Source organism: Ailuropoda melanoleuca, chromosome 11 (assembly GCF_002007445.2).
Source record: "Ailuropoda melanoleuca isolate Jingjing chromosome 11, ASM200744v2, whole genome shotgun sequence".
Classification (NCBI taxonomy): domain Eukaryota; kingdom Metazoa; phylum Chordata; class Mammalia; order Carnivora; family Ursidae; genus Ailuropoda; species Ailuropoda melanoleuca.
The window spans coordinates 49,157,567-49,166,891 of record NC_048228.1 but is presented as its reverse complement, the minus strand read 5'-3'; the positions used below and the strand labels follow the sequence as shown (position 1 = coordinate 49,166,891).

Sequence of the window (9,325 nt, the reverse complement as noted above, 5' to 3'; positions counted from 1 at the left end):
GTAGGGGAAGAAAGGGATAAAGAAAGGGGGGGTAATCAGAAGGGGGAATGAAACATGAGAGACTATGGACTATGAGAAGCAAACTGAAGACTTCAGAGGGGAGGGGGGTGGGGGAATGGGATAGACTGGTGATGGGTAGTAAGGAGGGCACGTATTGCATGGTGCACTGGGTGTTATACGCAACTAATGAAGCATCGAACTTTGCATCGGCATCCGGGGATGTACTGTATGGTGACTAACATAATATAATAATAAAATAAAAATAAAATAAAATAAATAAATAAAAAATAAAATAAAATTCTTGTACTGTTTCAAGATATTCTGTATATTCACATTATTTCATAAATTGCAGAAGATTGCGCTGACATGAACCTATAGCAGAGCATACTCTTGCCAGTTTTTTGGTTTTAAATATAAACATGATCCAATGAATATATACATAAAGATCTCAAGAAAGTCTTTGTATAGAGAGACATTACAGTTACTATTGCCTATATTTAGTTCTATTCTCTTAGTAGTATTTGCAACTGGTATTATATAACTCTGATCTATGTTACTCATTTAGGGAATCTAAGTAATGTGGGAAGAGAAAAAGATTCTAAACTGTAAGATTATATACAGAAGTTCTCTCTGCAAAAGATGACTATAAGAAGATAAAGTGTTAATTCTACTTTGTGTCATCAATTAGTGTCACTAACTTCTATTGTTAATAAACAATATGAAAGCCCCCAAATGCCTGCCATCTATTCAGTATGAATGAGTCCCTCACAGAGCAAAGTGAACTACTTTTTTTTTTTTTTAAGATTTTATTTTTTTTTAAATTTAGGTGACAGAGAGACAGCCAGCGAGAGAGGGTACACAGCAGGGGAGTGGGAGAGGAAGAAGCAGGCTCCCAGCGGAGGAGCCCGATGTGGGACTCGATCCCGGAACGCCGGGGTCATGCCCTGAGCCGAAGGCAGACGCTTAACGACTGCGCTACCCAGGCACCCCTTATTTCTTTAAAAAAAAAAAAAAAATTAAAAATAAATTTTTATTTGTAATGAGATTTTAACGTGGTCTGAAAAAAAAAATGAAATGTACCCTGCTACAAAAGAGAATACAAAACAAAAAATCTATTACCACTTTCTAATTCTGACTTGTAAACAGGAAGATTCTTGGCTAACCCAAAGTTATTTAACTTCTGCGACATATAAAATGGACAGAAATAAGTCTTTTTTTAAATATTTACCTAATCAGAATGTAGCTGCGTGGAAACACAATTAAAGTTCCAAAAATTAAAGGGTAATCACCACATCAAATGAAACATAACCTTACTTTGCAGAGCAAAATTTCCTAAGAAAGTTATCAAGTTTTTTTTTAGAAAACTTACAAAAACACAACCATTCACGCTGAAATATTTTGGGAAAAAGTCAGTTAACAACCAGGTTCAAAGTAAATATGGAATTCTTCATTAACTGTACCACTGATAATCACAAAAATGTGTTCCCATCTTTTTAATCCTATGGTTAGCTCTTTATTTATGACTTAGTATTTTGCTTAACTGTGTCCCCCACCAAACTAGCAATCAATCAGGAAAAAAAAAAAATCCCCACACTGTTTTTATTAAATGTTTTTCAAAAGAAACAACATTCTCCACTACTCAAGAAAGCTGAATTATTCAGAAAATCTTCAGTAATGGATTAAGGGCCCTCCAAATGTGTTTATGGATCAATTAGAGAATATTAAAGGAGTAGGCAGGGGAGGAAATAAGGGAGAGGGAAGAGAAGATGGTGAAAGCTAGCTCCCCTTTCTCAAACAAGTTAAGCATAATTACCTGCCACTCATTACTGGACACAGTATCTTCACTTTTGTAATCCATATTCCATACTTCCCTCAAAACTCAACCCTAACACCCCAGGGCCCCTTCATGAGACAAACACTCAACAAACTAGAAAGAGAACTTCCTCAATCTTAACAAAGAGCATCTCTGAAAACCACACAGCTAACACCATACTTAATAGTGGAAGACTGAATGCTTTCCCCCAAGATCAGGAACAAGACAAGAATATCTGTTCTTGACACTTCTTTTCAACAATGTACTAGAGGTTTCAGCCAAGACAATTAGACAAGAAAATGAAATAAAACGCATCCAGATTGGAAAAGAAATAAAAACTATCTTTACAGGTGACATGACCCTTGTTATACAGAAAATGTTATGGAACGAACGAAAATAGTATTAGACCTAATTAATAAACAAGTTCAGCAAAGTTACAAGATATAAGATCAAGAGACGAAAGTCAATTGTATTTTTATACACTTGCAATGAACCCAAAAAATTAAGAAAACAATTCCATTTATAATAGCATCTAAAATAATAAAATATTTAGGAATAAATGCAGCAACTCAGATTCTGAAAACTGCAAAATATTGTTGAAAGAAACCAAAGAAAATCTAAATAAATGGAAAGATCCCATGTCTGTGAATAGGTAGACTTAGAATTGTTAAGATGGCAATGCTCCCCAAATTGATCTACAGATTTAACACAATACCTATCAAAATTCCAGCTGGCTTCATTGTATAAACTGACAAGGTGATCCTGAAATTCATATGGAAATAGAAAACACCCCAAATAGCCAAAACAATCTTGAAAAAGAAGAACAAATTTGGAGGACTCCCCCTTCTCAATTACAAAGCTATAGTGGTAACAACAGTACTTGGTATAAGGAAAATCAAATAGATCAATGGAATAAAACTAAGTCCAGAAATAAATCTTCATGTTTATAGTTAACTGATTTTCGAGAGGAGTGACAAGACAATTAAATGGGCAATGAACAGTCTTTTCCACAAATGGTAATGGGACAACTCGATATCTACATGCAAAAAACCTAGTGTTAGACTCCCTACATGAGGTCATATGCAGAAATTAACTCAAAATGGATTAAAACCTAAATGTAAGTGCTAAAACTAAAAAACTCTTACCGCAAAACAGGATATATCTCTATGACCTTAGATTAGTAATTTCTTAGATATGACACCATAAGCACAAGCTATAAAAAAATTAAATTAGACTTTCACCAAATTTAAAACTTTCATTCTTTAAAAGACATCATTAGGGAAGTGAAAGGATAACTCACCAATCTGGGAGGAAATATTTGTATCTTAATATACAAAAGACTCTTACAACTCAGCGATCAAAAGATAAATAGTTTAGGGGAGCCTGGGTGGCACAGCGGTTAAGCGTCTGCCTTCGGCTCAGGGCGTGATCCCGGCGTTATGGGATCGAGCCCCACATCAGGCTCCTCTGCTGTGAGCCTGCTTCTCCCTCTCCCACTCCCCCTGCTTGTGTTCCCTCTCTCGCTGGCTGTCTCTATCTCTGTCGAATAAATAAATAAAATCTTAAAAAAAAAAAAAAAAAAGATAAATAGTTTAAAAATGGGCAAAGGATTTGAATACATACCTCTCAAAAACTATATATACAAATGGCCAATAAACAAATGAAAAGACACTCAGCATCTTTAGGGAAATGCAAATCAAAGCTGCAATGAGAACATTAAAGGAGAGCTAATATTCACTAGGAGAGCTATGATCAAAAAGATAATAACAAATGTTAGCAAGGATGTGGACAAACTGGAGCCCTCATACACTCCTGGTAAGGATGTGCCTTGGTGAGGGTGCTTTAGAAAACAGAAGTTCCTCAAAAGTTTAAACAGAGGCACCATAGGGCATCTGGCTGGCTTGGTCGGTAGAACATGTGACTCTTGATTTCAGGGTTGTGAGTCTGAGCCCCACGTTGAGTGTAGAGATTACTTAAAAAAATAAAACCTTTAAAAAGTAAAGAAAGAGAAAATAAACATAAAGGCATACAATCCAGCAATTCTACTCCTAGGCATATACCCAAGAGAACTGAAACTATGTACACAAAAACTTGTATATGAATGTTCATAACTGAATTACTACTTATAATAGCCAAAAAGTAGAAATAACCCAAATGTCCTTTAGCTGATAAACAAATGTAGTATATATCTATATGATGGCATATAATGCAGCCATAAAAAGAATATTACAACATGGAAGAAACCCTGAAAACAGAGTAACAAGCCTGTAATAAAAGACCACATCATATTACATTAAGATTCTATTTGTATGAAATGTTCAGAATAGGCAAATATAGTCAGAAAGCAGATCAGTGACTGCCTAGAAGTAAGGGTATGGGAGTATGGGGGCATTACTCATGAAGGATACAGGATTTACACCTCAGATGATATAAATGTTCTAAAATTATGATGATGGCTGCACAATTGTGAATATACTAAACACCACTGAATTATATATTTTAAATAGGCTACTTCTATGGTAAGTGAATTCTATCTCAAAAAAGCTGTTAACCAAAACAAACAAACCTCTCAATTTTTTAAGTAGTCCATGACCCACCCACCATTCCATTTCATGTTACTACCTCTCAGAATGTCTGCAAAAAGTTTATACTGTAGTGACTTGGGCTTGTTCATTCATTGTTCTGAAATAACTAAATTATATGTTTTCCCTCTTTCCTCATAATCTACAAGCTTTGCAAGGTTTTCTTCTACTTCTTTCATATTTCAGAATCAAGTATAATAATGAATACATAATGGGCCCTCAAATAAGGGCTTGAATTTTCAAAATGCAAAATATTACAAATATGTACCATGGAGAAGCTAACAAGACAACTCAAAAGTCTTCCTTTGGAGGAATACACATATACATAAAAACTCCTCAGATCCTCAACCAAACCGTTCAGAATAAAAATAAGTGAAGGAGAACACAGAGCTAAAGTTACACATTACAATAATCCTAGGTAATAAAAGAATAAGCTATGATTCAATCAAAATTAAAGTTGTCCAGAGATAAAATTCATTTAAAATATTAGAGGCTCACTGTTAGTGCAGTTAATCAAAGAAAGTTGTAGTATTTTCATCATGAAACGTGAGCACAAGTTAATAATTAAACCTTTGTTGTTTACTCGATGATTTTACTCTGAGTGAAGTCTCACATATATTAATTAAAATGACTTTAGAATTACAAAAACAGCAACAGCAAACAGCAAAACACAGTAAGGTCCACCTAAATATTTCCTCAAAGTATAAAGTAATAATATTTTATCCTAAAGAGAAAGTGAAAATTCAAAACTGTTTCCCATGAAACTGTAACCCAGAAACTGAAATTCAAAGTCAACTGATTTTAAAGTACAGAGAGAAAAACTCCAACAGCCAGAACCCAGTAGACCACAATGACAGTTGATAACTAGATAGTAAAGGAGAGATCTACCAAAGGTTATAAAATCCAATTGTTATGTCTCCGTAAAATCTGAATCTTTAAAAAAAGCTAGATTTCACTTGTAGTTGAAACTCCTCAGAGGAGAGAGCTCTTCCTCCTCTTGAGGCTTTAACTCCTTCCTTCTCTCACCACCCCCCACCTCCACCACCCAAATTTTACTCCTTGAAGATGGACAGCAATTTTTAAATATTGTAACTCACCTTTTTGACATAATTTCATAAATATATGCTACCATCTAAAACAACATCACAAAATGCCCCAAGCTGTCCACCATCTGGGGACTACATTCCCATCCCCCTTACATTCAAATAAGGCTCTGTGACAAATTCTCACCAGTCAAATGTGGGCAGATGTTTGTCACTTTAAGTCTGAGAGTTCTTAAGAGATGGCCTGTAAGTAACACGCAAGGCTCCAAGGCCCTAAAGAATGCTAGAGCCATAGATGTTAAGGAGTGTGGGTCCCTCAAATACCACATGGAGGAAAGCCACAAGCCTGCTAACCAGGAGCACCTGCAAAGAACTGTTACATGTGAGTAAAATACAAACTTACATATGTTAATCCACTGAAATTCTGGTGTATTTATTACCCTAATTAGCATTATCCAAAGTAATACATGTACAAAGTATTTCAATTCCCCTTAATTAAAGACATTTGTAAGGGATATTCTGGAAAGACTGTTTAAAAGCCCTTTAAAGTAACATTAAATTTTAAAATCTAAACAATTTTCCACCTTGATTTTGTTGTAACATAATTACTTTAAACAATGATAGCATAAGCAGTTCCACTGTTAATAAATTTCTGTCCACATGTCTTAATATTTTAGTTCAGTATATCTTCATGATTACAAAGAAACGTTTTCCTCAATTTTCCCAAATTAAAAATTATGAAGTGTTTTAAAACATTGTAATTCATAATGTCTAATTTATAAGATCTACTATTTACCTAGTTAAAAGCGCAGTTCATTTCTATCTTATTGTTCAAGTATTAAAAATGATCCAAAAGTTTGGTGTATTTATTTCTTTACTTATTTTATTATCATCTATAATTCTTAAGGTAGGAATTCTTCCTTGAAATATAACCATATGGCAGATAATTCTGTTCACTGTAAATGCACACATACCCATAAGACACATACTTTAACAAAACCATCACATTTTGCATTCTAATAAAGTTCTCCCTACTATCCTTCATAGAAGTGTTAAAATTTTAGTGCTTTACAGGTTTTTTTTTTAAGTTTAACATTGCTGATACAAACAAAAAATAAGGCCTAAATGGGAAACCTAGCATTAGTAAACAGAGATAGTACAAACTTAACACAATGAAACTCCTCCCACATTCTCTTCACCATGCCTTCACCAAAAAAAAAAAAAAGAAAGAAAAAACCTTTAACTTCTCCATTGCCTTTGCATTAAAAGTATCATTACTTTTTCCCAGCACAATACAATTAAAATTAAATGAACAGCACATTTACAACTCCACACAGAATGAAAATGGAAAACTATTGAAAGTTGAAGATTTTTCCTTAAACCATTCTGGAAAATATTCCAAGAGGTTTTTGTTTACCAATCAGTTAACATGAACTAAAAGAATTACACAGCAATTTCTGGGGGCACTACTCTTTGTGAATCTATAAAGGTAAACTAAAGTTACAATTTCTTGATCCATTTTAATGCTTGACTGTATTGGAACATATATGTGCTATATACAGCATAAACAATTTTTTCCAGGGCTACATAGCCAGAATTCATAAAAAGTAGTGAAACTGTTAGACAGCCTATTCAAAAATATGGTGGGGGGGGAGTACGACTAGATAGTCTCTATAAACTAATATACTAGGCCACCTGAATGACGGTCTCACTTCTAGGAAAGACATAAAATACAACATTAAAAGTTATTTATATATACCTTATGTATTATCAAAGGACTCTGAAATGTTCTATTGTCTTGATTTTTAGCCTACGGTTACATAATATTGCTCTCATTTATCAAATGGATATTTGTACTTATACATGTTTTTCAGCGCCCACAAGCAGGGCTGAAGGAGGAATATTTAACTAAGCATCTACTATGTGCCAAACACGTTTTCTCATTCTACCCTCAGGACAACCTTACTATAAATGTATTATTTCCTTGTTACAAATGAGAAAACTGAGGTTTATAGACATTAGGTAACTTGCTAAGGTCAAACAGCTAAGAAAAAGGGCACAGCCAGAGTTCTGAGGTCTGTAAAACAAGTCCTTTTTTCCACTAAACTACATCTGTTGTTTTTCCAGCAGTGGTCATAGAAAACAGCTCTCCACTCCTATTCTTCCCTCCATTCTTGTTCCCCGTGAACTGCCTGGAACATTTCTTTGTGAGACCAGGTTTAGAAACAGAGCTATCTGGCCATTATACAGAGCATGGTCTGCAAAGATCACATCTGTATCATGACTTTATCCATAGGGTTTTAGCTAGATGAGTTTACTAAATGCAAACGGAAAGAGGGTGGAGTAAAGTAAATCAGCAAATAACCATACAAATACCATTTATATTTGGGTCTACAATGCACTGTACACCTATGGCAGCTTTATCATTATAGTTCCGTTTTGCTTAGACTACTCTCAAAATAGCCTTCCAGGAGCACACTATTCGATCTAGGTTTGGGAGATTATGAGTGAAAACTTGTTTGTACGTGACTATCCTGATTGACAATTAAGATAAGTAGAGGCAATACGGTAGTAAAACGTAGTACTGTGCTTCCAACGTGTACAAACGGCTCAGCTAAACTCCCTGAACACAATCCATCTAAACAGCTAAATAGGCCAGGCCGAGTTAAGGACGATGACAGCTACAGTAACTTCCTCTTCCTCACCGACCTCCTCAGCTCCGCGCGTACACGCCTTTCCCCCTAGGAGGCAGGATAAAACAATTTCAAATGCACAAAATCGATCCAATCCCACCAACACCACAGGACAGGGAAGCCAGGTTCCATTTCTTCCCCCGCTTCTCAAGAAAAATTTTATCTTAAACATTGCATACATATTATCCACAGAAAATATTTGCAACGAAAACTGAAAACGTGTACTTAGTCCCTCCACCCAGCCTTCAGGGAAAGATGAAGAGAAGGGACCTCAACACCGCGTATTCCCAAGATTTACTGCTTTGATTCACTTTCCCTCGGGTCCCACCGCCGGCTAGGGGAAGAGCTTGCAGTTCGAACGCCAAAATATGCCTTCGCCTCTCCTCAGCAGACGCGGAGGCGGCAGAGGCGACGGCAATCGGCGCGTCCCGCCTCCGACCCTCACCTGCCCAGGCCCCAGGCAGCGCCCTGGGCCCCCACGGGCCCGGCGTCCGGGGAGCCGTCCCGGGAGGCGTCCGAGGAGGCTGGTGGGAGGCTGGCGCGCTGGCGGGCGGGCGCCGAGGCGGTTAGGCCGCGCTGCAGGCCGGCGCTTCCTGCCGGGGCCCGGGAACAGCGGCGCGGCCCCGACCGGCAGCTCTCCCGGCCTGACTGCTGTGCGCGTGCGGCACACACATTCACCCTCCCCGGCCGGGCCGAAGCCGAGCAGCTCTCACCTGCGAAGCACCGGAGCCTCCGCCACAAAAAGGCGGGGGGGGGGGCAAGCCACTCGGGGGTCCCGGACACACGAAATCCGCCCCCACAGTCCCGGGCCCGGGCGCGGACCCCCCCCCCCACCAACACACACACACCCCGGAACCTTCGCCGCCTCCGACAGCAACGCGGGTCAGCCCCACACCCGACACACACCCACTCGCTCTGGGTCCTCAGGCCGCCTCCCCGCTCGCCAGAGTCCCAACTCGCACACCCACACGCACATTTGTCCCTCTCCCACCACATTTCCCCGGGGACGCGCTCCTCTTCCTAACACTCCCGATTCTACTCGGAGGCACAAAAACACTCTACCTCATTCTCTTCTGGCCCAGAAGGAGCAACAGCAGCCATTTCCCCGCGGCAGGGGAAACACACACACACAAACACGCGCGCGCGCGCACCAGGCCCCCACAGATGCTTCCCCTCCGAAGCCGCGGCCGCAGA

The 9,325-nt window shown here is 38.4% G+C and overlaps 1 protein-coding gene across 1 annotated transcript in view; it reads right to left on the bottom strand.

Annotated features, from left to right (window-relative positions):
* CNOT6L (CCR4-NOT transcription complex subunit 6 like) overlaps positions 1 to 9,306 on the bottom strand; it is a 114,108-nt gene extending 104,802 nt beyond the window's left edge. Inside the window, exon 1 of the mRNA XM_011219098.3 lies at positions 9,194 to 9,306. Within this exon, the coding sequence (XP_011217400.1) occupies positions 9,194 to 9,198 (5 nt within the window). The 5' untranslated portion in view covers positions 9,199 to 9,306. The remainder of the gene's footprint in view (positions 1 to 9,193) is intronic.
* Positions 9,307 to 9,325: the final 19 nt, after the last annotated feature.